The sequence below is a fragment of the Colletotrichum jinshuiense genome, chromosome 7 (assembly GCF_051148585.1).
Source record: "Colletotrichum jinshuiense chromosome 7, complete sequence".
Classification (NCBI taxonomy): domain Eukaryota; kingdom Fungi; phylum Ascomycota; class Sordariomycetes; order Glomerellales; family Glomerellaceae; genus Colletotrichum; species Colletotrichum jinshuiense.
In genome coordinates, this window is record NC_139314.1 from 3757644 (window position 1) to 3785131 (window position 27488).

The 27488-nt window shown below is 54.0% G+C and overlaps 7 protein-coding genes across 7 annotated transcripts; 3 read left to right on the top strand and 4 right to left on the bottom strand.

The window, feature by feature from the left end:
- Positions 1-349: 349 nt before the first annotated feature.
- Positions 350-3958, bottom strand: EsH8_VII_000979 (hydroxymethylglutaryl-coenzyme A reductase-domain-containing protein; the record flags this gene model as incomplete). The annotated part of the gene is made up of 2 exons (XM_083271112.1): positions 350-740; positions 795-3958. 2 exons carry the CDS (start codon positions 3956-3958, stop codon positions 350-352), a joined length of 3555 nt encoding a protein of 1184 aa, XP_083128669.1.
- Positions 3959-8078: 4120 nt separating this feature from the next.
- EsH8_VII_000980 (nicotinamidase) lies at positions 8079-8919 on the bottom strand (the record flags this gene model as incomplete). Its single annotated transcript, XM_083271113.1, has 2 exons — positions 8079-8708; positions 8854-8919. 2 exons carry the CDS (start codon positions 8917-8919, stop codon positions 8079-8081), a joined length of 696 nt encoding a protein of 231 aa, XP_083128670.1.
- Positions 8920-10678: 1759 nt separating this feature from the next.
- Positions 10679-11737, top strand: EsH8_VII_000981 (S1/P1 nuclease; the record flags this gene model as incomplete). The annotated part of the gene is made up of 3 exons (XM_083271114.1): positions 10679-10910; positions 10978-11072; positions 11141-11737. The coding sequence occupies 3 exons, from the start codon at positions 10679-10681 to the stop codon at positions 11735-11737; spliced, it is 924 nt and encodes a 307-aa protein (XP_083128671.1).
- Positions 11738-14851: 3114 nt separating this feature from the next.
- On the top strand, positions 14852-16531 carry EsH8_VII_000982 (uncharacterized protein; the record flags this gene model as incomplete). The annotated part of the gene is made up of 1 exon (XM_083271115.1): positions 14852-16531. One exon carries the CDS (start codon positions 14852-14854, stop codon positions 16529-16531), a length of 1680 nt encoding a protein of 559 aa, XP_083128672.1.
- A 1265-nt stretch (positions 16532-17796) lies between these two features.
- EsH8_VII_000983 (uncharacterized protein) lies at positions 17797-21261 on the bottom strand (the record flags this gene model as incomplete). The annotated part of the gene is made up of 6 exons (XM_083271116.1): positions 17797-17835; positions 17913-18766; positions 18826-18890; positions 18948-19518; positions 19573-20391; positions 20454-21261. 6 exons carry the CDS (start codon positions 21259-21261, stop codon positions 17797-17799), a joined length of 3156 nt encoding a protein of 1051 aa, XP_083128673.1.
- Positions 21262-23084: 1823 nt separating this feature from the next.
- EsH8_VII_000984 (uncharacterized protein) lies at positions 23085-24354 on the top strand (the record flags this gene model as incomplete). Its single annotated transcript, XM_083271117.1, has 3 exons — positions 23085-23108; positions 23167-23213; positions 23607-24354. The coding sequence occupies 3 exons, from the start codon at positions 23085-23087 to the stop codon at positions 24352-24354; spliced, it is 819 nt and encodes a 272-aa protein (XP_083128674.1).
- A 1799-nt stretch (positions 24355-26153) lies between these two features.
- EsH8_VII_000985 (uncharacterized protein) lies at positions 26154-27276 on the bottom strand (the record flags this gene model as incomplete). Its single annotated transcript, XM_083271118.1, has 2 exons — positions 26154-26969; positions 27031-27276. The coding sequence occupies 2 exons, from the start codon at positions 27274-27276 to the stop codon at positions 26154-26156; spliced, it is 1062 nt and encodes a 353-aa protein (XP_083128675.1).
- Positions 27277-27488: the final 212 nt, after the last annotated feature.

Genomic DNA, 27488 nt, shown 5'->3' on the forward strand with positions numbered 1-27488 from the left:
CGCGCCTAAGTACCCATCCAGGCCCACCATTGATTCATTCCTTCGCATTTTGTTAGCAGACCGCATTCGTCAAATTGTCACGGCAGCACGAATAACTAATAGCACATGTACCCGTCGGAACTGAACTAGGACAAAGAAGCTCTTGTATGTATCTGATTCTACATACAGGCTGGCCGTGCCAGCGCATCACCTTTCGAGATGCATGATATCTTCCTCCTCCTGTCACTGTAAGCGCAATGCAGCGTAAGTGAAAATGGTGTATCAGTGTCGCCGTGTGATGTTTGCTCTATCCCCAAAACTCCGTAATTATGTTTCATGCCATTTGCATATATACAGCAACGCAGCACTCTTAGCGGCGCGCCCGCTCAATGGCCGCCGCACTCGTCTTGCCAGCCTTCTCGACGGCACTGGTCATGGCCAGGCCGACAGGCGTCATGGCACCGCTCGGCGGGGCCGGGGTGCTGCTCCGCGTAGGCGGCGCAGAACGGTTGTGCTGCATGTGAGCTCTGACAAGGTGACCAGCCGCCAATGCACTGCACAGCGACAGTTCGCCGGCAAGAACGCCGGCAGCGATAATACGAGCGAGACGGCGCGAGTTCTCGCCGGGGGTCGTGGGGTGGGGGCCGCGGACGCCGAGCATGTCAAGCATGGCGCTTTGGGGCTCGAGGATGGTACCGCCACCCAGGGTGCCGACCTCGAGCGACGGCATGGAGACGGAGATTTGGAGAGATCCACGAAGGCTGAAAGGGGAGGTTAGCACTGGCAAGAGGAGCAGCAACGGAAAAACAACTTACTTCTTCATGATGGTGATACAGTTGGCACTCTCGACAACCTGCGCCGGGTCTTGGCCGGTAGCGAGGAAGATGGCGGCGACAATGTTGGCGGCGTGGGCGTTGAATCCACCGACCGAACCGGCCATGGCCGATCCAATCAAGTTCTTGTCGACGTTGAGTTGGACGAGGGTGTCGACATCACTCTTGAGCACATTCTTAACAATGTCGCCGGGGATGATAGCCTCGGCGACAACGCTCTTACCACGTCCGTCGATCCAGTTGATAGCGGCAGCCTTCTTGTCCGTGCAGTAGTTGCCGGAGACCGAGACGATGCTCATGTCCTCGAAACCCTCGGAGGCCATCACAGAGAGAGCGTGTTCGACACCCTTGGAGATCATGTTCATGCCCATGGCGTCGCCGGTAGTAGTCTTGAAACGGATGTAGAGGTTGGTGCCGGCGAGCGCCGTCTTCATGGTTTGGAGACGAGCAAAGTTACTTGTCGAGTTGAAGGCCTTCTTCATGACGGCCTGGCCAACTTCGGAATCAAGCCAAATCTTGGCAGCACCGGCGCGTTCCAGGGTCTCGAAGCTGACGCAAGGTCCACGGGTCATTCCGTCGCCGGTAAGCACAGTGACAGCGCCGCCGCCGGAGTTGATGGCCTTGCAGCCACGGCTGGCGCTGGCAACCAGGACACCTTCAGTGGTAGCCATGGGGAGGAAGTAGCTCTGACCATCAATGACGAGGGGGCCGGCGACACCGACGGGCAGGGGCAGGTAACCGATGACATTCTCGCAGCAGGCGCCGAACACACGCTCCCAGTTGTAGTTCTGGTAGGGCAGCTTGGATCGCTCAAGGCTGTTGGTCAAATCAGAAGTGGCGTTGGTACGGGAGATGATGGAACGGCGGATCTTGACGGCACGGGTGAAATCCTTCAGTGCGCGCTCCAGAGCGTAACCGGGAATCTTGCCACGGAGGGACATGGTGACGACCTCAGAGTCGGTCATCTCGTGGACTCGCTTCTCGACAATCATCTTCTCCAGCTGGGCAATGGTGCGCTTCTCAACAGGGCTCGGCGGACCCGAGGACTCGGGCTTGGTCATCGAGAGCGATTCAGACTCATCGTCGGTCGACGTGGGCGTCATGGGCTTGGGGGTCGGGGGAATGTACTCGCCAAGGGGCAGGGTGGCCGAATCGGTATCGTTAAACTTCTCGGCACGGGCCAACTCCTTGGGATCAATCTGGTGATCGGGGACATTGGGGTCCTTGATACCCCACCGAGCGGCGTTGAAGAGGTAACCGTTCAGGGCGACGCTCATGGCCAGGGCCACGATAATCCACTTGGAAAGAATGGGATCCTCGAGGCTCTTCAGGATGCTGCCGACCATGCGGCCACCGACGCCATAGCTCTCGAAGTCGTACTCGTCATCGTGTCCGTGTCCAGACTTGCTGGCAGCGGAAGGAAGAGCGTAGTGGATGGAGGGGTACTCCAACTCGTACTTGATAGGGGTGAGAACAGTGACAACGGTCGGGCGCTCGCCGCCCTTGGCCGAATCCAGGATGGCGTCCAGGCCGTTCGAGGCGACCTTGAAGGGGTCGACGGGAGGGGCCGTGACAACGGCACTGAGGCCGCCGGTCAAAGAAGCCAGGCTGGGGAGGGAGCTGGAGTTGCGGAAGGGAATGGTGCAAATGTTGATGGCGTTGATCAGGACGAAACCGGTGACCATGAGCACCTTGAACTTGGGGACGTTGCTGCTCTTCATCTGCTTGCCGAACAAAGAAGCCTCCTTGGGGGCCTTGCCGTTGGACTCGGGCCAATCGTTGCTCTTGGCGACGTTTTCGGCAACGCGGTGGCTCACACCATCGTCCTCAAGCGCGCGGCGCATCTGAACGTGGCGCTTGATCCGGTTGATCTCGAGCTTGATGCTCAAAATAGCAGTGTAGAAGGAGAAGAGCAGAATGCAATCGAAGAAGAGGATCCAAGCGGCGAGGAAGCAGAACTGCTGGAGGCCGCCCTGGACGCCAGAGGCAGCACCGAGAACGAGAATGCCGATCTCAATGGCGTAGTCCTTGACAATGTCGTAGCCCTTCTCCTTGATCGCGGCCTGGATGGCGTACTGGATCACGTTGGGCGAGGAAACATCCGACTTCTTGGACTTCTTGTCATCCTTGCTGCCCTGCGGGCGGCGGTGCTCAATGGCATGGGACAAGACGGCGCGAGTGAGGACGATGTTCTTCTCGAATCCAATGGTGACTACCAAGAACGGCAGACCCTCAGAAAGCAGAACCATGGTGATTGGGACGCCGAGCTTGGTGGTGACGAGCAGGCCAAAGAGGAAGGCGAAGACGGAGGAGAAGAGGACATTGGTGAAGAGCCAGAAGTTGGAGCCCATGCGGCGCATGGAGAGGAACAGAGAGACAAACGTCAGGTGCATCGACAGGTAGCCGAGGACCATGATGAAGATGTCCAAGGCCTCGGCGTTCTTGAGCAGGTCGATGAACTCGGTCCAGCCGTTGCGGGCCCACTGGAGGAGGCTGTTGCGGGTTTGCACCTTGGCAGCCTTCATGATCCACATCTTCTTCTCCTTGCCGTGGGTTGTCTCGGTCTCATCGCTGGAGGCATCGGGGATCTCCTGGGCGACGGACAAGAAGTCGGCGGCCTGGGAGTAGGGCACGGCAAAGGCGAGGGCGCTGTCCTGAGAGTAGCTCGTCAGAGAGTTGGAGGTCGAGGGCAGCGAGGTGATGGACAGGTTCTGGGGGATGGGGACGGCGTGGGTGCGCGGGGCGGTGTTGGCGGACTCGGGAGACTGGGACTCGGGGAAAACGAGGGTCAGGAGGGCCAGGTGGTCGACTTCACCAGCGATGGTGGCATCGGCCTCGACATTTTGCCATTTCCAGGCCGTCTCGGGGCCGGCGTGCAGGCGACGGCTGCCCTCGGTAAGAGAAGACCAATCAGCGGTGCGGACGCTGATGGTGGCATCGAACAAGCTCTCCTGCAGCAGACCGACATACGATGTGCTGGCCAGGACGGCAACGATGACAACGGTATGGATCGGGTGGGAGCAGGCAAGCTTGGAGAGGAACTTGAGAGTCGGGGTGATTTTCTTGTTGAGCCAGGAGGGGGCTGCCGCCTGCGCAGCGGGCTGCTCGCCCCGAAAGCGGCGGGGGAGAAGTGTTGAGGCTATCATGGTGAAGGTAGCGGTGAATCTAAAGCTGGTCTATTGGGGAGGCATTGAGGTTGGACGGCCGGAATAAAGGGACGAGAGGGGCGGTAGGCGACGTCTGCGTGAAGAGATTAGCAAGTGATGCTTTCGAAAGTAGCCGCGGCTGCCAAGTGCGCGACAATAGATAGAGGCCGACGGAGGCCGGTTTGTGAAAGTGGCCGGCCGGGTGAGATTGGGTTAGGAATTTTGGCGACGCAGACGTGGTGTGGGATGGTCTGCAGTGCCAATTGGAGGGGGTCGTACCGGTTGAGCAGACGCCGTTGACGTCTTTCGAGTCAAAAGTTTGCAACTTGGTGCCTCGCAGGTTCGCACACGACGAAGTGAGGGAGAAAAAAAATTAATAGTCGTAACGGAGGTCGGAGATCGAGGGCGGTGGTCGCGGAGGGCCGAAGTCGCAAGGAGCTGTTGAAGTGCTCGATCGGAAGTGGGTGGGCTGCGCAGTCCTGTTGAAGAGGAGAGGCCTTGCAAATGGGGGGTGTGAAAGCTGGGAGAGGAGCGAAACAAGACCCTCGCGATGCGACGGGAGGCCAAGTACCTTTTAAGATATGGAGCCAAGCTGGGGCGGGACGGGTCGGAGAGTGCTCAAGGGTGGCGGCGGGGGGAAAACGAGACCTGATGGCGACGAAGCACACACGAGGTAATTAAAGAACGGTTAGCTCAGCAGCAGGAAGGAGGAGCAAGTTTAAAGATCCTAGGAGGAACGACGGCTGGCGGAGGATGGTGGGCGAGGAAGGGGGATAAAAGAGATAAATAAAATAAAATAAAAAGTGACGGTTGGCGAGGTAGACTCTCGGATGCTTGTCTTGTTCAAGGCACAGCGGCGGAGCGATTGGACAGAACCAGAGGCAGGCGGGAAGAGAGCAGAGGTACCAGGTGTGTGGGTGGGGGAGCGAAGGCGATAGAGGAAGTATTCGCAGCTCCACCGAGGTACGGACTTTGAATGATGATAATAATCCCTAATCCCGGCAGGATGGGTTGGTGCGTCTAACGCAAGTTCTGTGCTCACTGGGAGGGTGGGTGGTGGGTGATGATGATGAACGGTGCCAGCCAGCGGAGGAGGGAGCATCGACAAAAAAAAAAAAAAAAGTAATTTGACGTGGATCGGCCACAGCAAGGGCAAATTTACTGACGATGGCTCGAGCCGAAGTACCGCAGTACATGGCAGGTATGGGCCCGATTAGGTAAGAGGCACTGTGTTCTTACATGGTCCTACAGCGGTATAAACAGGGCCCTTCACTAGGTACATCGCGAAATGATGGATCCACGGGTTGTCAGTGTTGTCAGCGATGTCAGTGTTCTTACTTGGCCAAGCTGGGTAGACGCTGGGTAGGCTGGTGCGCCTGTCGCATCTGCCACAGCACAGCGGCTTATCACCATCCGCCAAGATGCACTTGGCACCATCAGCCATCAGCCCAGCCATCAGCCATCTAGATAATAGTACAGAGGCACCAGGCGGACGCTATGGTCCCTAAGATCACTAAAGCCACTAGAAGCCGGTAGGCAGCGTTGCAGCGGATGTGTCACAGGGGACGGGAGCCGCAGGTTCTGGGACCTTCTGCAGCTACGGCGCCGCACAGATGGCGCGTCCCGTGTTTATCCACTCCATGAGGTCGGGTACTACTACGATGCTATGAGGTCGCTTCGCTCTCTGCTCGTCCACGATCAAGCCAGCCGCCGTCCAGCAGAATCCAGCCTGTGGTTGGAAAACGTGGTCTAGCATATTGCTTGGACCGGCGCCAAGCGATCTATCGCCGCAGTAGATGGTCACGTCGTAGCAAAAGCAGCCTGCTGGACTCACAGACGATCTGCCGGACTCGGTGGTGGGCTCGGTGATGGGCTCGGTGGTGGGCTCGGCGGCGGTTTGCTAGTACGGTGGAGAGTCACGTATCTTATCTCGGATAAGGCCTCACCCGATAAGACACCTCAGCATCACAATACTGGGGCTCTGAAGAAGAGAAGAACTCGGGGAACAACAAGTTGCACGTGAATGAGTGGCTTTGAGTCTTGGAAGCTCGTGGGCGATATCTTTCTCAAACTCCCAAGAGCACTGCCTGGCTGCTGCGTCCGTCACATTACATAGGACACAGACACAGCAGAAACACAGACACGGGACATGCTGTGGCGGCAGCTCTGTCGCGCGTGCTTCTAGAGGGAGGCAGGCAGGCTTCTATGGGCATATCACGGTATATAATTAAACATGACACCGCAGCACACCGCAGCACACCACTCCACGGACGCAGGAGGCACAGGCGGCAGTGCGTCTCTGTCCCGTCATTGCCGGGCTTCTGGAAGTAGAAGCCATGTATGTGCAAGAGAAGGCAAGACGCGGGCGGAAGACACAGGGAGCACAAAAAAACAAAAAAAAAAAAGCACAGGCGGGCTCGAAGCAAAAAAAGCATCGATACATGATTCTAGCAGGGGCCAATGTGTGTTTCGTTGGTGCCAGCCCAAGCAGTTCTTGTGTCCCCCTTCCCCCTTCCCCCGTTTCCTCCCCCCGTCCCCTTCCCCTTCCGGGCTGGGCGCCGCTGCAAACTGCATCTGCTCCCTGCCTGTGCCTGCCGCCTGCACCCACCTTGCCTTGCACCTGCCCCTGCTCGACTCGACTCGACTCGACTCGACTCGACCCGACTCGGATTCGCACCCGGGTTACATCGAAAATGGAAAGAGGCTTACTGGAATTGCGGTGGGGCCTTCCTTGGTGTTGTTGTCAATGTCAATGTCAGGTATCCGTATCCGTAGCTGGCGCTGCATGAGGCCGCGACCTGCTTGGCTGCACTGACCAGGACCCTCTCTCTCCCTTCTCCTGCCTTCCTTGCGTGCTTCCTTCCTTACCATCCTTTCCCTTCCGTCGGGGCCCAGCGGCATTGCACTGCACTTGCTTGACTGGAATCGACGGAATTGGAAGTCGTTGTAACCTTGCCCCCTTCCTTTCTGTCGTCCTTACTAAGGTAGCTGCAACGTATGGTAACCACGACTTTGGACAGCCCCTATCTGATTTTCCGCGTCTCGTCTCACCCGGGTTCCAACTTCTTCGCCAACCAACGCTTTGGAGCATCTGCGATCCTTTTGTCGGGGCCATCTCTCCCCTTCCCTGTTAGGTCAGCCTCCCCCAGATGCCACATCTACGATGCAATTATCCCAAGCCTGTGCTTGTCAGGCCGTCGCTGTGTTTTGTTTCCCTGTCCACTTTACTCCCTCGGACCATCCCCTCCTGCGAACCTGATCTGATATGGATGGGCATGACGGCGCCCCCTGCCCTCGTCGCCTCCCAACCCCGGCCGTTTTATCCCCTCCGTCCACTCAACTCGGGGCCATCGCCCCTCCCGGTCCTTTCTCATGTTATCTGACGTTTCCGGATGTTGATGGACACGGCGGGTACTGCCCGGCGGTGAACCTCCAGTCGTGGTTCGCTGCCAACAGCCATCAACATCAGATCTGTGCGGCCGACCCCTACCGAACTCCTACGCAGCTGTTCCCCGTCTTTCTCTTAGCTCTCCGACTTTGCATGGACCAACTGGAGCCCCCTGCCGCCGTGCCGCGGGCCAACGGATCCCTCGCGACCCGGCGATACCCAAGCACAGCTCACCACGTCCACGGTGCAGCAGGCCCCTGCTGCTAGATTTCTTACTCGGTTTGACTCGCCGTGCTGCTTGGATTTGGGGTGGGGGACCCTTTGACAGGCCCGGGTTGACCGAGGTGAGGTGAGGAGGCCCTGCCCTGCCCTGCGGAAACGGCACACTGCCAATGCCAGTCTCTAGATAGAGCATAGTACCTTGCCTTATCGTCTACCCTATATCGATCAAGCTTCACACTGCACGTTCGTTGGGATAGGGCTGCATCGAGATAGACGGGTGCCATGCGCCAGCCAGTAAGCACGGCACCGGCAAGCCGCCATTGACGGATCCCCAAGCAAAACAAAACACAACAAAAAGACTACCGGTCTGTGAAACACGACATGTGGCCCAGCTTCATCGCATAGCATCTTCACAACAGGAAATCGGGAACCGTTCCGCCTGTTCGGAGATTCCCACATCTTGATCCATTTCTTAAGACGACCCTCAAAGAACGACAATGTGTCGGCCCCTCATCCCCGTCCAGCCTCTCCAACCTTTCGGACCTCCGGTCCCTCCACACTGATAATCTTGACCCCGCTGGCCTCCAGCTGGCCCTTGCAGTCATCCCAACTCTCTGCGTACACTGGCCTGGTGCCTTCCTCGACGATGAAGGTCCGGAACCCTTCCCTGATGGCATCCAGCGCGGTAAACTTGACGCAGTAGTCGCCGGCCAGCCCGACCACGTAAACGTCCGTAATGCCTTTATCCTTGAGCGCCGCGGCGAGCCCGCTGTCCGACCCCTTCGGCGACTGGAACGGGTCGTAAAAGACGCTGTACATTTCCACGTCCTTGGACTGTCCCTTTTCGATGACGGTGTCGATGGCCGAGGCATCCAGCTCCGGCACCAGGGCAGCGCCGGGCGTCCCCTGCACGCAGTGCACCGGCCACAGCCGCGAGTGATACGTCTCGGCGCTGTTTCGCGGGTTGACAATGTCGACGGAATCGACAAACGGCTGCTTCCCCTCATGGTTGGCCGCAAATGAGATGTGGTCCGTCGGGTGCCAGTCCTTGGTGGCGATCTTGGTCACGAAGGGAAGGCGCAGCAGCGAGTTGACGACGGGGTGGATGTCGCGGCCGTTGGCGACGGCGAGTGAGCCATGCTCGAGTCCACGTCAGTCATAGGTGTGGCTTCGCTGAGATGGACATCTTCCCTTCCAGGACCAAGTGGCTGCGGGCCTCGTCATGTCGCACCGAGCAAGGCTGTAGGCATTGACGGACGAGGAAACAAGAGGGGCGTACACTTACGGGTGGGCAGAAATCCTCTTGAAAGTCAACGACGATCAACGCCGGTCTGAACTGGTCCTCCGACATGGTGGCTTGTTTGCTGCTTGTTCCTTGCCTACGCTGGGCTCGATTGCCTCCTGCTTAGTTGTTGAGCTAGAGCTGACTCGTGGAGCCCGTGCGGACAGATGCAATATGCAATTACACTACTCTGTAGAGGGGACCGGTGCTGGCGGTTCGCAATATGTCGCGTATCGCACAAAGTGGTTGCAACGTTGGCGAGTTATCGGTGATATCTTGTCAGCATGATACCGCAAGGTCTCATCGCTATCATGCTTTTCGGCTGCTTATCGCGGCCCCAGCGGGGCTCTGGAGCGAGCTTACAGGCCTTCAGGAGAATAAGTGAACCTGGGCGCCGCTGGGCTACTCTGTCAAGTCAAACGCAACGTGGGAGGCCGGGGGACCTTGCGCGCTCCAATGACTGTGCTCATTACAGTAGGGCCGCAAATTACAGCGAACCAATCTACCATAGCCCCTCCTCTAGCGCCTCCATTTCCTTACCTAAGCAGCTTGCTGCGTTATCTAATGTAGCGCCTCGAGTAAGGTAGAGTGAATGCAATTTGGAAGTTTGCCAAATCTAATCGAGCGGGTGTGTTCATTGACACCCGCCAGCTTGACTCGTTCAAACATATCTCCAGTCCCTCAGTACCCTATCGGCCAGGTCTTTATGCCTTCTACTTTAGGCATTGATGGGCTTGGGGAACCCTCCCTCGCAACGGTAACGGGGGCCCTGTCGGGGTCAGTCCCCATGCAGAGTAGGTATTCGTCCACACCACACGCACAAGTACCGTACCTTGCCGTGGGTACCTAGTGTGTTGTGTACCGCCATCCTCAGAACCCTGAATGCCCACGTCACCGGCATCAATGCGCCACTTTCTGGCAGCTGAGCCAAGTCTGTTTCGGCAATGTCGTGAGCTTGTGTGCCCTCTCCACCACCACCACCAAAAACCCCGCGGGGGACTCACCAACCCGACAAAGGCACGCATGCCTTGTCATTGGTTTGTGATTGACGCTCTGAGATACTGGTCCAGCTTGTCGTGTGAACAATCCCGAAGGACTCATGACACGGATGCCGCCTCTAAAGACGCGAGGCATCGCAGAAACCTCTACCTCTATTTTGACTCGTTACGTACGGAACAACTGCCCCTGAGCCCAACGGTGGAGACCATACCCGCAGTCGGCCGCTGTGGTTTCGACACGCAATCAAGCAGCGCAGCTCGCTTCACCCTGGCAATGATTGCCAGCCTTCTCCGAGCTTGTCGATCGAGACGTCATGGGCCGTGCCGATGCGGACAATCAATGCTCAACTCTAGGTCGGGCCGCCTCGACGAGCAGAGCTTGTGACTGTTGGCATCTGTTGAGCAGCTCCGCGACTCACATTTTCAGCTTCTTCAGCTCCGGTCTGGAGCTCCCTTTGCAGCTTGGACCAGATGAGAAACACTGAGAGCTCTCCACGAATCAGCTCCAGTCTAGACTCGTAGCTACCCCGTACAGTCTCAGCCCTGCCGCGTGACGCTCCAATCACAAATGCCAACTGCTGCATTGCCTACGGATGTCTCCGAGAGCTGTTGGTGCCATGTCTCGACGTGGCACATCAGACGGCAGCCACTTTATAGGCGACATGCCCAATAGTGATAGTGCGATGCAACAGGTTAGACTGTTGCAGGTGTGACTGGCTGAAGGGAAACGCGATAACCCGATAAGAGCTCCGCGTTCTGCCATAACGTCCGCCGTCTGGGGGGTGAATTAAACCTCTTCATTTACACAAAGCAAAACCAGCTGGTTGAAGATGCGTTTGTCTACCGTTCTGCTGTCCGCCGCCGTGCGGCCCGTTCTCTCCTGGGGAGCCGTTGGTCACCGCACCGTTGGCTATCTCGCCGAGAAATACCTGACCGATGAAGCCGCCGCCGTCTTTGGTGAGCTGCTTGCCAACGACCGCAACTACGACATCTCCGACGCGGCGACGTGGGCAGACACGCTCCGGGGCCACATGGGCTGGGCAAGCAAGTATCACTACATCAGTACGGACGGTTTGCCACCGCCCCTTGCAAGAGATTGAGCTGCTCACAAACATGACCTCTCCCCCAGATCCTGCCGATGACCCTCCCCATCTCTGCGGGATGAAGTATCCCCGGGACTGCCCAGCCACCACCGGCTGCGTCGTCTCTGCCATCCAGAATTACGTGCGTTCCTCTGTCCTCCTCGCCCAGGCAGCAGCAGTGGCGGCTCACAAACTAAACCATGCTGGCAGACGTCCCAAATCATCGACACCTCGCTGCCGTTCATCGACCGCAAGAACGCGACCATGTTCGTGATCCACTTCCTCGGCGATATCCACCAACCGCTGCACGCCACCGGCCTCCTCCGGGGCGGCAACGACATCAGGCCCGTCTGCTGGCGCCGCCAGCCCACCCGCGCCGGCGTGTGCACGGGTCCCATGAGCCTGCACTCGGTCTGGGACACGCAGATCCCGCACCGCATCCGCGGTCTGCCGCCGCACATGAGCGTCGCGCAGGAGAAGGCCGCCGCCGCCGCGTGGGCGGCCGACCTGCACCTCCGCCACGGCCAGTCGGGTGTCAACACGACGGGGCAGTGCATCGACCTCGACACGGGGTCGTGCGCCGTGGGCTGGGCAACCGAGTCCAACGCCCTCGTCTGCTCGCACGTCTTGAAGCCCGGCCTGGCCTGGCTCAAGTCGCACGACCTCAGCGAGGCCTACTTTGACCAGACGTGGGAGGTCGTCGACGACGTCATCGGCAAGGCGGGCGTGAGGCTCGGCGCCTGGATGAATGCCATTGCCGAGAGGCTGACCCCCCAGCTGGACGCCCCCGCGTACGAGGAGCTTTGATGTGCGGGACGAAGGGGTTTTCTCCGTTGGACCGTTCGATTCGCTGGCTGCCAAGAGAATGAGCGCGTCTTCTGTCGCCGCCCCTTCCCTCCTCCAGCTGTCAGATATTCGACATTGGTAGGGTCTGAGCGCGGCGCTCTAGAAGCGAAGGGGAAAGGGGGCTGGAGCCAAGCGACCCGCGCCTCGTGCCAAGCGCCGGCGTGTGTATCGTGACTGAGATTTCCAAACCTGACCTGCATAACCGCTGTATCAAATTTGTAAAGAAGAAGAATAATAGAGATTTTGAAATCACGTCACCAGACTTGTTTCTCCCCCGCCCTCGTGTCCCACAGTTCGTCCCATCACTTCCCAAAGACCACGCGACCTTTTTTCTGGGGACTGTTGTTTTGTTTCAAGGGACTCGAAACGAATCCTTTGGCGGCCAAGATGGAGGCGGTGCCGAAGGGGGATGGGCGATGATGATGACGATACTGAAGCTGCCGTTGCCGGATTCCAAGCGAGTTGGTTCTGCGCCGAACTTTTGCCAGGAAAGGAAGTAGAGATGGAAAAAGACAAAAAAAGAAAACTAGGATTGATTCTAGAAAATGCAAACATTTCGACATGGCGCCTTGCCGAATCTTCGAGCCGTGCATATGCAGCCCGTGGCTCGGACACCCTGGCGCCTCGACGACCTCGACTCGAGGGACCAAATGCCCATTCCGTCGGAATCGTTTGCGGGTATGGACCACGCCGCCTGCAAAGCTGGGCCACATGCGCTGCTGCGTCGTGGTCTCGTCTCTCGCCTCTCGGCCTTTCGGCATGTGATTCGGTGTCCTCGGGGCTGGGTCTCAGTCTGTGGATGGCCAATGATGACTACGGACGTATTGACTTTGGATGATCGCGTTGCTGCGTTGAGGATCTTGATAGCAGGATGTCAGCGGTGTTCTTGGGGAGGGTTTAGGAGCGTGGGAAGCCTTGTCCGGGCTCGCGCCGGGTTCTGAAGGGAGGGGACTGATAGAAGCATACGGACGGCCCATGATGACACTGATCGAGTCAATGAAGTCAATGGGAACGGTTGAGAATTGTTAAAGACCTGGTTCGCTGGATGTCGAGCATGTCTAAAAATCGAGTCCCTTGTGCTCATGCAGTCTTTTCTTCAGTTCTCTCTGACACAACCCCCCCATTCAACCAGTGTACCATATTGAACGCAGCGTTAATGGATATGAACTCGAACTTCAGCTCATACACATATCTCATGGTATATGTATAAAGATAGATGGATAAAAAAGGACAAGTCAGTTTAGACTTGATCAAAGCAAGCGATAAATAAAGACGTTCATATCGAAAACGACGACAAGAATACCATTTAGCAGACATGGCCTTCTCTCTGCGCCCCCTTGATTCGCATCACTTTGTGATCCCTGATTGAGAGCAGCAGTAGTTTAATGTTTTGAGTTGAAGCCGGAGCCTTGAAACTACATAATTCGTCAGCTTTTTACTAGCTCCGCGGGAGGGTTTTATATCCCGTTTATTCATCAATTATGCCTAGCAGATTTGAAGTTGTCTTTTTGATGGTTAAGAACAGCGTAAAGTAATAGTTGGCAGTGCAGCACCAGTCAGGACACGCTTGCGAGATCAAATTACCAAAAACTCATACCAGATACTCAACATGTATACGCTCAACTCTAGCCAGCCGCCTTGTCTCGTACGCCGTCCTCAAGTATGGGAGCTTGACTCTCTCTTGCACGGATTATAAACTTCTCCCGCCGTAAACCAAGTGCTTTCCGACAGGCCCTTGAGGGATCTCACAAGTATAGCGTAACTACGCCGGACATCCTCAAAGCACTCAAGGTTGTTTGCCAACGTTAGGAGCAAAAGATCCAAGACCTCTCGACAGTTTTACTCGCCGGGACAGGCAGAAATTTCTCTCGCCGCCGTTGTTCATTGAACTAAAGCAGCATGTTTCGGGCTCATGATAACGCTACTGCCGCGACGATGGTGGGTTCGGTAGTGTGCACAAATGAGATCTAATCTACCAGCACGGTATCGACCTGAGGTCTGGTAGTGGCCTCATTTCTGGCCCTCCTGAGATAGCCACACGTTGGATTTGAGAATGTACGGTCAGCTCACTGGGCCTTGAGATAATATTGAAAGAGTGGAGAGATTTCAGGAATGAGGGAGGCGAGTTTTGCCGTTGACGCCAGCCGTGAGAATATTACTTTTGGCACTTGGACAGAAACGATGGGCAGGACGCCGCTCAGCCGGAGAAATCTACCGTCCTGTAGTTCCATGTTGTACGATGAGGCAGGAGAGCTTCATGAGAATATAGGACTAGGGGCTCCTGCGGCATGGGGAGAACCGACTGTTTCCCGTTGGGGTTTCTTTGAGTGGTCTCCGATGATTCGGCTGCTAAGGGTCACAATGGAATAGGAAGAGGCACATCAACAAAATGGAAGAGATATAAACAGCAATATCATGATGCTATGGTGTAAAGATATATGCTGTGTTGACGCTTTGTCAAGGAATTGGCAGGTGAGTAATGAGGAGCAAGGAACTGGAATCACCTGACGGGAGGTGCAATCATGAACCCCAACACCGAAAGAGTGATACAACCATGGCGGTGGAGAAGAACCAATGTTTAATTAATGAAACCATCACCAGGAGTAGTAATAGAACCACAAGTACGTCTTCACACGAGGAGCCCAGCCCGGGTATGGGAAGTGCTGTCTAGCTCATTCGCTAAAAGTTAAACCCACCGGGTCCCGATCTATGGGGGTGGGTCACCCGGGCCGATCGCTAATCTGCCGGCGTAAATCGACGACAACGGAGCGCACTGCGGGTAATGACCTCATCAAACTCAATGTCAAAGCGTCATAGACACGCAAAGCGCCGACGGCTCGGCTCATATTTGAACTCAACATGCGCTGCAGTTGCAACCTACATTAATCCTTTGATAAGCAATTGACAGAATCTCGCACGCCCAATCGTGACCTCGAGCAAGGTAGCTCCAAAATCATGTCGCAGAACGAAAACGCAGGCAAGGATGGACGCAAGCGGGTCCTCGTTGTGGGTGCCGGTGCAGCTGGGTAGGTCCGCAATGCTCGTAGTCCAAGATGCAATCTAACATTCAGCAGAATGTCGACGGCGTACCATCTGTCTAACCACCCTGACAAGTTTGATGTCACGTTGATTGATTCTGTCGACTACTGCGGCGGACAGGCTTTCTCCATCCCTCTGGACAAAGAACGACATGGCGCAAGCTGGTTCAACCAAGGCGTGCAGGGAGGCAGCTACATCTTCCACCATACGCTGACCATGTTCGCCCGCCAAGGATACCACGCCGACCCCGTCAAGCTTCAGGTTTCCTTTGGCAAAGACGACAAGTTCTGGACCAACGTCTTCCCCACCGAGTTCATCCAGAAGCACCAGAGCGAGGCCCGCAGGCTGGCCTTTATGCTCAAGTTCCTGAGATGGTTCGAGGTCTTCTTCGCGCTGCTGCCGCTCAAGATCGTCTTCAAGCTGTTCCTCTTCTCCGACGAGTTCACCAACGTCGTCGGGCTTCCCATGACGGCCCTATTCTTGGGCACGGGTAACGCAACGCCAGAAGTCCCCGCAATCATGCTCGAGCGCCTATGTACGTCACCGACTTACGGAATGTGGTACCCCGCCGACAAACACAGCTTCGTGTCTAACCTTCCGCCCATGGTTGTTTTCCCCAACTTCACCGACTTCTACACGGCCTGGAAGAAGGACCTCGAATCCCGTGGCGTGACGGTGCGCCTGTCGACCGAGCTCACCGAGGTTGTCCACCGCAACGCCCGCGGTGTGCTTGTCAAGACCAAATCCCGTACCCCCGTGGAAGACGGCCACAACCCCGTCGACGGCGACCCGGGTGCCCCTGAGTCTGACGAGCATTACGATGAGATTGTCCTCTGCGTCCTCGCCGACACCACAAAGAAGATTTTGGGAAAGACCTCGTCGTGGCGCGAGCGCAAAGTCCTCGGCTCGGCCAAGTTCTCCGACGACATTACCATCACGCACAACGATGCCAACTACATGAAGAAATACTACGAGAATTTCTATGACGAGTCCAAGGCCGTCAAGGCTCTGGGAAAGAAGAGCGACTTGGACCAGTCCCCGCGCCTTGAGTACGCGAAGGACAACTTCAGACCCATGTACTACATCCGCATGTACGACGAGGATCTCTCCAAGCTGGAGATGTGCTTTGACACCACGAACTACCAGTCCCAGTTCCCCGCAAAGGTCCCCTTTGAGCAGCACGTGTTCCAGACGATTTACCTGAACAAGGGCCGCGACCGCAAGCACTGGACCGACAGCGAGATTGACAAGGATAAGATCATCCGGGCCGACTGGTGGCACCAGCTCTGCCACTCGTGGACGCACTATGCCTTTGTCGTACCTTGGATGATGTTTCTCCAAGCCAAGAAACGCACACGCTTCGCTGGTTCGTGGACGCTGGTCAACGCGCACGAGATCGCCATCATGTCTGGAATCGCCGCCGCCGTTGACTTGGGCGCCGAGTACCCGGAAGACCTGGAGCACGACAAGTTTGCTCTTTTGTGCTTCAGGCTGTACTACCTCCTCGCGTACGGGAAGTGGTATGGTCGGCGGTACAAGGACAGCAAGAGCCAGAAGGCCAAGGATGGTGCAACTTGGGCGACTGGCCTGTACGGGAGCATATACCATGGGCCCGGCGTGGCGGCGGAGGAGAGGTCGACCTGGAGGGAGGAAATCAAGGCTGGCAGGAGCACGGAGAACCTCGCAGATGGCAACAATGGAAGGAGTCAGCCGTAGTGATGTTGAGTTAAGAGCGAAGACTTTGAAATATTTGCCCAATTAAGTATTTATATGGTACCGTGGAAAACCGAATGGAACAACCCAGATACTTTTAATTCAGCTCATAGTACTGTGAAAGGCGAAACAGATATCGTTGAATCTTAAGTGGATATTTTTGGTCGTAGTAGGGGCTGTCGTGATGCCACAGCCAATCCGGGCAACCTTGCGCAGCGTGATGATCTATTTATCTAGGCCATCCAATATGCTGCCACGTATACGAATAACCTCAGGCTAGATAGAATACTGACCACAGGCTGGTTGTGCTGGCGTATAACTGATTATCTAACGAAAGCGACGGATCATGTTCTGACAATGGATAGTATGGCTGGGAGCAAGCGCCTTAGAACAACATCCTCATACTTATTATTCATAAGCACTATGCCGGCCCACTGCAATCCAAAGTACTGATATTGAAGCCAGCGGCCACGTTATACTAAAATTAGAGTGTGAAAACTGTCAGAGATAGATCCACATACATTGCTGTAAACAACACATCATTTGACACATGTAGGGGTAGGCCTAATATCCTGCCTATTTGCATTAAGTTGATGTGACCTCGCTTAGATAGATGCGTATTTGGCTGGCTGAGACAATAGCTATATTGCTCCTTTTACCTCCTCAGTAGTATAAATATACTCAGTTCAATCAATAGTCGCACGCCTTGCTGGCCGCCACCCTATTGTCGTTGAAAGGGGCTAAAACCGTGGTAGGAATAAATCAATCAATGTACAAGTTTCCTGTGGTGTTATTCTCTTCTCAACAGCTCGAAGGCAACCCTCGATTGTGGCACTGACTGTTGGGGAAATATCTCACCAACTAAAACCAATGTACGTAATAGAAGTAGGCCAATATATAGATAACATTTAGAATTTAACCTCTGCCTATGTATTTATTATCCCCTAAAGGATTACTCGGAATGTACTATGTAAAACAGGTATGTAAAACAGTTTTGATAATCACTACAAATCTAGTATCTATCTTATAGAAAGATAGCGCGGGATTCTCCAAGTCTTGCTTGTTCTATAGAGCAGACTTGTAGGATGGTTAAGTGTCTAAACTCCTGACAAGAAGATAGGAAGGTATTAAAGTCTTCCTCTTCTACAGGGTCCTCTACCTCATCTATTAACAAAATCTTGGCAGACTGCAAAAGATTTCTGACTAATACAAGGCGCCGCATTTGCCGTCTACTTAATTGTAGAGTGAGATCCGCTACTAGACCTACTTCATCTAGCAACCCGTCCCAGAGGTCTGCCTGTCTCAGTCTGGTAATGATTGTTGTATCATCCACACGTCTATTAGGATCCACATAGTCTCTGACAGTCCAGCCCGGGAGACAGACCGTCTCCTGAGGAACAAGACCAATCAGCTCGCAAATGCCGTTGTTCATGCCTTCAAAATGTCTCCCACCGACAAGGATTGACCCCTCGTTTATACAGAGAAGGCCCATGAGCGCAAGCAGGACAGATGTCTTCCCACTACCCTTTGCGCCACAGATGGCGACCTTTTCCCCGGGCTCGACGACTAGTGAAAAGGCGCTCAGTACTGCAGGACCTTCCGGGAGAAACGAAGCGGTCACCCGGCGAAACTCGACAGTTGTGGTCGAAAGATCAAGGTCGTGTGCTAGCGGCGAAAGAACCGCGCCGCTGCTACCCTTTTCAATCAACCTTGGAGCCCAAAGCACTTCCCTGGCGTGCTTGATACGCGCTAGAGATCCCACGGCGGTGCCCAGGTCAGCCCAGGCAAGAATAAATGCCCGCATGCTCGACCCCAATCCCATGAGGTTGATTAATGCAACAGCTACGAATCCCGTGTTCGCGCTGTCGCGCATATGGATGGCTGTAGTGACGACGACGGTTACGATGGCGGCCACACAGAGGTCCAGGACGAGAGACAACCATCTTTTGAGGCTGAAGAAGAGATAAACGGGTCGTTGCGTGTCGTCGATTACGGTCTGCGCTTCGGGCCGCGTGTTGTGACCAAGGTTGCGGATCGTAGTGAGGCCACCGAGTGTGGCCAGTATGTGGGAGACGAGAGATGCGCGTGAGGAGAGTTCCAGGAGGCGGAGCTGCCGAGAGGTGGACATGTAGAAGTGCTGGATGACGTAAAGGGCCAGGGCCGTCAAGACCACAACGATTATAAAGTATCTGTTTGCTGCCACCACAAGACCGAGCTGAGTGATGGAAGATATTGATTCTGAATGGGAGCTGAGTGTCCGTTCCGTTTCAACAAAATCAGGAGAGGCATTTGCTTACCCTGAGCGAAGTTACTGATGTGCCTTGTTAATTCGCCGTCGATGATGCTGAAATCTTGTGCAAATCTGGAGGTGGAATCAGTCTCGGTATCAATGACCAGGCAGGGATGGCTTCGAAATTACCTATTGACAATTGTACCAGTCTCTTCGTTGGTCGAAATGCCAATCGGGGCCATGGCTAGTGCATCCAGCAAGCCGCGATGAAGCCTCGCTCCGGCTGCCGGGACGCACCTCTGCAGCAAGATCCAGGTGGATATCGCAAGGCAGATCAGGGCCGAGATGCTCAAGACCCAGTATTCAACCATGCGTACCCTAGACCCATGGATGTCGTCAGGACTGCTACCCTCATACCCAGACCACCACTTCAGTACTATATCGGTGAAGCGTTGCATCAGGCTGAAGCCTGCAGCCGCCGAAGCAAAAGGTATCAGCCAGTAAGGGCCTGCGGCTCGGAAGTAGTATTTGCCTAGAGCCCACTCGCCCATCTCGAGCATTGCTTTGTGAGCCTTTGCCTCATCCTCAGCGAGGGTGCTTTGTGACTGCATATCCAGTTTCTCAAGAAATTGGCGCGAATCCTCGCCCCGCGCACTGCTGCCTGATTCGGGCGCGAGGGCCGGCTGAGAGTCTGCGTCGCCCGGTTGTTGATGACTGCCAAGACGGATACTGCAGTCGGCCTCGGGCTGCAAAATGTCACCTGGTGGAATCTCAGTTGGCAAGCGTTGGGAGGTTGCATTCACGGGTTGCTTACCTGTGCTGGACGTTATCACGACGATGCACCCCGACTCGCGGAGAAGACCACCTCGTCCAAGGAGTCTTGTCTGGATTAGAGAGTTTGCTGGCTCTTCCACTCCTGTAAGCGGTTCATCAAGCAGCAATATGCGCTTCCGGGAGTACACGGCTCTCGCCAAGGCAACCTGCCGTTTCTGCCCCTCGCTCAGACTGTGGGGACTGAGTACGGCGTCGTGGCTAGTCTGGGGCATTTTAGGGGCGCAGGCATTGACGACGGCGTCATACCATACAGGGTCGAATTCGCACCTCCCCACAATGATGGCACGCATGGTATTCTTTTCCGGCAGCCAAGGAGCCTGGGCACAAAAGGCTATGCTGGAGCGATCCACGGACATATCATCTGCCTCACAAAACGGCGTTTCGCCCAGGAGACCCAGGAGAAGCGTAGTCTTGCCGCTTCTACCTGAACCAACGGCGACCAAAACTTGACCCGGATGAAGGGAAATACTTGGAACCCTGACGAGCTCATCATCCGGCATCCATCCGAAACGTGCGTTGCGAATTTGAAGCGGATGTTCTGAACCTTTCTCCGTCAATGACGGCAAGCTGGATTTGCTGCGGAAGCTGGGCATGGAGAGAAACTCGCCGACTCGACCAAGGCAGACGAATGTGAAGGCTAAATATGGTGCAAGCTGGTAGAGGTAGATGAGAGGCTCGCACAAGAGTGCAAGCAAGCTCAGAATTGTAAAGACGCGGGACACATTGCCCATGGCGGCCTTGTCCGTCAAGTCTAGGGCAGTATAGACAATAGCCGGAGTCAGGATAGTAGGAAGAAAGGCTGTTCCAAGTCAGAAAGTCATGGTACATCGGTCGACCTTTTTGGGGGAAGGGTGAGCTTACAAGTGACAACAGCAGCTATCGTCATCCATCTGTAGTGCCTCATCAAGCCCAGCTCCTTTTGTCGCCACCTCTGTACTCTCTCGGCAGCCACACCGAGAAGTCCCATCATCCGTAGCGGTCTTATGCTCTGGCACATGGTAACAGTCTCCTCCAGCCGGCCTTCCATGGCAGCCATGACCGGCGCTTGACGCTTGCGGGCCGCCTTGGCGATGAGCGTAGATCCAGCACCTGAAACGGCCGCAACGGCGAGAGGTGCCGTGAATATCAAGCCGAGCTCACGTTGTAGCAGCCACAAGGCGATACCGGCCTGCAATGCATTTGCCCATAACTCATGGCATGACTCCAGCCCCGCAATGGCCTTCTCGACGTCTCCGCTAACAAGCGTGACAACGCGGCCTCGATCTGAGGCTTTGTCCAAGTCGAGAAGCAACACCTTGTCGAGAATGGCCCCGATAAGTAGGCCGCGGGTTGAGATGATGCTCCGGTCCACCCAGTGCCAGTACCAGCCGGTGGAGATCGCGATCCCGACATACACAGTGACGTAGGCTGCGATAATTGGGAGGCCAAGTTCAGGCGGGCCCGTTGGGTCTGACGGGTCTTTGGATAGGAAGTCGCCCAGGATACGGAGAAGGAGTGGCTGAGCAACGACGAAGGCGACTTGAAGGATACGGGGCAGGATGGGAATGGCATAGGACCAGCCAAGGGTAGAGAGAAGTAGCTTCGTGACCCGATAGGGCTCAGCGCTGTCAGTAGAGACGCGAAAGTCAAGGGATGGAGTCGCAATAAGGGCATCGCTGAGAATGCTCATGAGCCGCTCCTGTTTAAGCTGCCGATCTAGTGGAAACAAATGGCGTAGCGACAGAGGACGAAGCCGGCCCTGCCAAATCAAGGGGTTTAACCAGAAGAAGAAGCGTTGGCTGAAAACACTGCAGAGATCTTGTGGAGAGATGTCGTCTCCATGCCCACCGGGCAATCGCTGCGCCTCGAAGAAAAGCAAGGTCAGCTGAATCCCCAACGATGCGGCCAGCAACGCAGGGAGCGGGACATGGTACCGGCTCCCAAGATTCCACAAAGTCCGCGTCCGCACCGAGTCCGCAATGATTGAGGTGGATATGTACAAAAGAAGAGTGCTGCAAGGACGGGCGTGAAAGCGATGCGTGCGGTATGAGATGATGGCGCAAAGAATAGCGCAGAGGATGCTGATAGCGGCTGATGCTATCGTACACCGGGTCAATGGGGCTCGTGAGGAGGACCAAAAGACAAGAAAGGCCACACGAAGGAGGACATGAAGAGCATGGAGTATCTGTTTGCTGTCAGGCTAAAACTGGGGAAATGGGGTCAAACAGCAGGCTGCCTACAGTCTTGGCCGGTGAAAGCGGCCTTGTTGAAGACTCATTTTTCTTGATACCGCCTCGTCGTCTTCGGAGGCTTGATACAACACGACTGAGCACAGCCACGCAAAATAGAGCCCCCGGACAGATGACAAAAACCGCTTCTTCAAACAGGACTGAAAAGTCGGCAGCTCTTGTAGAAAAATGTAGCTTGACACTGAAAGTGCCATCTTCTGCTACATTATAAGCAGACATTGTTAATACATAGCTGTCTATGCAGAAGACGCGTGTCAAGAAGCCGCCGCTATCCTTCCATGCCTCCAGACTTGTTATATATATAAGCCAGGAGACAGTGTTGCACAAAAATTCTGCGAGGGGGTGGTCCTTTTCCTCCAACCCCCGGGTAGGCTTCCTAACTAGGGTGTTCCTTTAATTGCTGTAATGTCACCGCGACAGCCGAATCTTCAACGGTCGGTCTTCCGGCAGCTTACAATGCTGCTAGCGAGATATATCCCTTTAAACAAGGACATCCACTACGTAATATCCTTTATGGATGTTTATCGCTTAGAAACTAGCAAGAACCCACCTATTTGTTTTCTTCGTAAACTTAATAGCGCGCGCACGCTTGGTTCTGCCCGCTGGGGACGACCGCGAGTCAACGAAGAATTTTTGCTTACGTACTTATATACTCTTTCACTGTGTCTCTTTACGTCGCTGCCGTGCAGCCGCGTTGCCGTTTAGCAGCTCCAACAGCCTATTTTCCCTGTCAGACCGCAGCGGCTGCGAGGAGAACTGCGTTGATAATGTTACGGAAACTAAACTTTAGACTTTTGTGAAAGTATAAGTAAGTATCACACGATGTAAGAACGAATTTATGCAACTTTAGTTCCCTATAAACCTAAACGATTTTATGTTCACCAGGATAATACTGCATACATATCTCAAGACCCTAAACTTTAATCAAGTAAATTCAACATGGGTTGTTTAGTGCAGCCAAAGGCTAACTATCACACCCAGGCAAATACTACCTAACCTGTGTTCTCTGGTTCAAAATACTTAACTGGGCGTAAAAATGCAGGTCGGGGAAACACTAATAGATGAATAGGAGACCAATCTCAGGACAGAGAAATTTTCTTGTCTCGCATCCACGATTCAGGCACGGCGTCACCTATCAACCCTTTAATTATGTGGCTCTACTGTTCCTAGCAACGCTTCCCACACTTTTTTCAAAGTGAGGCTTAGGAATTCGTAGTCATGATCAGTTTTTTGTCCATCACAAATCAGTCGAAACGCAACGAAAATGCTCATACGGCGTTCATTTCTCGTACGCCTGTGTGTATTTGTAGCGCTGCTACAGCTTGGCGCTCCTAACCCTGGCCCAGCTGAATATTCTCGCGAGGGTGAACTACAAGCTAAATGGGGACGGGATGTAAGTTCTTGGTTTCGGTTTTTGACCGAAAAAAGCTCACTGATATTCAGTGGGGATTCTCTGGAATCTCAACCTTTGGACAGCTACCTTTTTTTCGTTGCCTTACGGAACCACGCAATGCCTTTGATATTGGTGTTTTGGGCCTGCCGTTTGACACGGGCACTACTTACCGACCCGGTGCCCGACTTGGACCCCGTGCTATCCGTGCAGCATCGGGACGGCACATGATCAGTCGGGGGTTCAACCCAAGCACGGGGAGAAACCCTTACACCTCCTGGGCCAAGATATTTGACTGTGCGCTTTTCAAACATCTTTATCATACTTCAACTCTGCTAACTATTCTTCAGGTGGCGATGTTCCTGTTACTCCGCTTGACAATGCCATGGCAGTTAGGCAGATGACTGAGGCCCTTAAGGAACTCCTACAGCGTAAGCCTGCGTCTGCACGCCTTCAACATCCTCGGCTTGTTCTCCTGGGCGGTGACCATTTGATCGCCCTTCCCGCCCTCCGTGCTTTACACGACACATATGACAAATCCATTACCCTCTTGCACTTCGACTCACATCTGGACACCCTCGACCCGTCAGTCTATCCTCAGGAGTGGGCCTCGGAGGTCTCAGACGTTAACCATGGCACTGTGTTTTACCACGCCGCCAAAGAGGGCCTTCTAGCCAACAACTCTGTGCATGCGGGTATCAACACTCGCTTGAGCGGTTCTTCATGGGGCGACTATCAGGTAGACGATGATCTGGGCTTTGTTCGGATCCCCGCCCGGGACGTTGACGAAATAGGTACCCAGGGCGTCATCGACAAGATCAGACAAGCAATCAAGCCGGGGTCAATTGTCTATCTGAGCATTGACATTGACGTGCTGGATCCCTCATTCGCGCCGGGGACAGGGGCGCCGGAGCCAGGCGGCTGGAGCACACGCGAGCTCTTGACCATTCTCCGGGGCTGCCGGGACTTTGACATTGTTGCGGCCGATGTTGTGGAGGTGGCGCCGGCGTACGACACGCCTGGCGGGGACACGGCACTAGTGGCTGCGACATTGATATATGAGATGATGGCGGGTATCGTGGAGTATCATAGCCATGTTGATGCGGCTGTGATGGATAAAGAAGTGGAAAAAGAAGATCTTTAATGTGGTTGTATGGTATATATAACATAACTTGGTCACAACAAAGTCGTTCTCGTTAGTTGATTGTTAATTCCTGCACCGTTAATAGCCACTGTAATAGCTATAGATAAGTTCGTAGCTGTTTTAGATGATAGTTAACAGGAAGAATTAACCGATGTTATTCTTCAAGGTAAATTAGTTAACCTATTTACTAGTTAGGTAGGTAGGTAGGTTGACATAAGTAGTTTACTTCCCTATGTATAGTATGGATTTAATATCTTTTGCCCTAGGGGATACCCCGTCCCTCATTCCCTTTCTTAATAACTAAGATCTCACCTATCCTACCATCCTTTCGACAGGTACAAAAAGCTCTAATATTGTGCTTCCATAGGGTATGAAAGAGCTTTATAGAGGCAAAGCTGTTGTCATGAGAGACGTGGGAAGTAAGAGCCGGCTGTCTGGGCGGGCTGGGCCTGGGGGGACTAACGCGTATGGGCCCGTTCCATGCAAGTAACAGAGCCACCGTTTACAGTAGCCAGACTGGGCAAGGAGCTAGATCTTATACCCTGCTGGGATAGGTTTCATTGGAATCGTTGTTGTCTGTATTGATCAACCTGTAAATCGGATCATAGCCTCGTGAAATATATCATCTAAACTAGTTGTATAGAGGGGATCCCAGTCTCTCAGATATCGACTGGCTGCTGATTAACCTCCCAGTATACATCTAACGTCTGATATTGGGCCTGGTTTTGGCCCTGGCCCTGGCCCCGGCTCTTGCTTTAGTTCTGGTTCTGGCCCTGGAGGCTAAAATTCAGCAGTGTTGAATATCCGCAGTTACTGGAGTAGTAGTTAGAAACGGTCCCGGGAGGTAAACAGCGTACATAGGTGGATAGGATTCTACTTTTTTGCTGGGTTGACCACTAGGTTGATAATCTAGATCCCCTATAGATCCCTATATACAATAGGGATCCCTAAGAAGAGGTAGAGCTCGGCTACAAGAGGATTTCTCTACTTATATACTCCAGAGGTTCTGGCCCGTGGGCCCTCCTTATACAGCGGCGCCGTATTCGTTTACTGGGCCCACTGCTTGAGGAAGCCCTGCGGAATGTATTGGACGAATAGATCAAGCGGGCTTGCCGGCAGCCCCTGTACCTCTTGGAACCGGCCCGGTACGTCAAAGAGTCAGACGAAGTCCGGATCCTTGCTCGGTAGCCGGGGGTTTGTGGGGCCGTATTATTGCTGCGTCACAGCGCTCTAGCGTACATTCTATGCTAGAGGCAGCAGTAAGGTCTTCTAGGACCTAAACTACTAGTTATACAACTGCGTATAGAAATAAAAAGGAGCAGAGGCAATAGATGTTTGGAATCAACGGAAGACATTACTGTGTTAATTAAAATGGTTGGTAGTAATAGTGATGACAATAGGTAAGCATAAGGGTAAGTAACGTATCGGCAAGTACCACTCTGAATGCTACATATCAATGTGTAAAAAGTATGTATTCTTCAGTCTTGGAAAAAACGAGGTGGGATGAAATGTACTCCTGAGATAGGTAAATCAACTATTTCAGTTGCGCACTTTACGGACGGATTTTGTTCTAGTTTTAAGAAGCCGGCCGATGAGACTGACTGTAACCATTATTCCGGTTCCATCCAGACCGACTCACTGCTGGGGACACGCTTCGAAAACCTCACACGCAGCTATGCGTTTTACTTACTGATTTTTCATCCTACGAGTGATTTTGCGATAACTCATAAAACATAACTTTTTGTATTCTATTATGTGAAAAAGGCACAAAACAACCAGTGATGTGACGAGAAACTCATCTACACCTCGACAGGGGCCTCGAGAGGTTGAAGACTCGCCTTATCGGCCATCCCGTAAGTGAGCTTCAGCTTCAGCTGGTTGTATTGAAGGGACGTCATATGCTCGTATCCCTTGGCTTCTGTGTCAAAGCCCTCCATTATCCCCACATCAGCCTTGCGGTCCGCTTTCGCAAAGAAAGCTACCGATGTCCGTTCAGGCACAAGCTCGTCTTCAACGCTGTTCTTTAACTCAACGGGAAGTGTCACGAGATGGTTGACGGATCGAAAATAGTCACCAGACCATCTCTGAAGCACGTCGCCAGCGTTGACTAGCATCTCATATTGGTTGTCGCAAGTTACGGGAAAGAAGTGGCCAAGGCTGCTCTGGTCTTCAATCTCCAACCCACCCACGCCATCTTGGAACAGCAGCGTAAGCGTTCCGAAGTCTGCATGTGGCGAGATGCGATTGCAACCGTTTTTCAATGTGAACGAGCGTGTGGCGGGATAGTGGTTCATGCGGCACTCAGACACGCTGTCGCGGCACCGGCTCCTGAAGTCTGGAGTGAAACCGAGGACATTGCTGCAACCGAGCTCCAAGGCCTCAAGGAGGAGAAGGTGCTGCTTCCTGCACTCTTCGTAAAATCGCTCCATGTCGCGTCGGAATCCAGGACAGTCTTCCTCCGACAACCACATGTTCCCAAACAGGGGGTCATCTATGTTGCCCATATCGAAAGCTTCCTTAATATCGAGGGTAATAGGCCTGTCGGTTTTTGGTTTGCCGTCTTTCTCGAAGTCTGTGACGGTAGACACAGTCTCTCTGCCCACTTCACTCCAACCCTGTAGTTGGTTTCTGATTAGATGATCTGCTTGGGAAATGGGTAATTAGGGGATGACGAACTCTGTGTGGATTGAAGGTTGGAGGATGCTTGACTTTGCTTTTGACCTCAGTTGGAAGCTTAAAGAAGACATCCGCCTGTGAAAACACCCGGTCTAGCGTCTCCTTTGAGACATTGTGATTGATAAGTCTGCAAAACCCCGTCTCGTGAATCGACTTGACCAGCTGATGAGCAATGTCGAGTCTCTCCGAAGGGGAGCCTGAGGCAAAATGACTGAAGTCCACACTGAGCGGCTGCCGAGGTGCCATTTCGAATATCGTTGGAGTATGTAATCACGAGGAAAGATGAGCAAAGCTGTCCGTACTATCTGATTGATTGAACAATGAATGATCTACTTTTTATGCTAGGCAGCCTGATGTAGTTTATCACAAGCTATACTGCACAGTAGGGCGAGTTACATAGCAGGAAAGTAGATTGGACATTACAAAGGGATGGAATATTGTCAGCTAAAGCTTATATA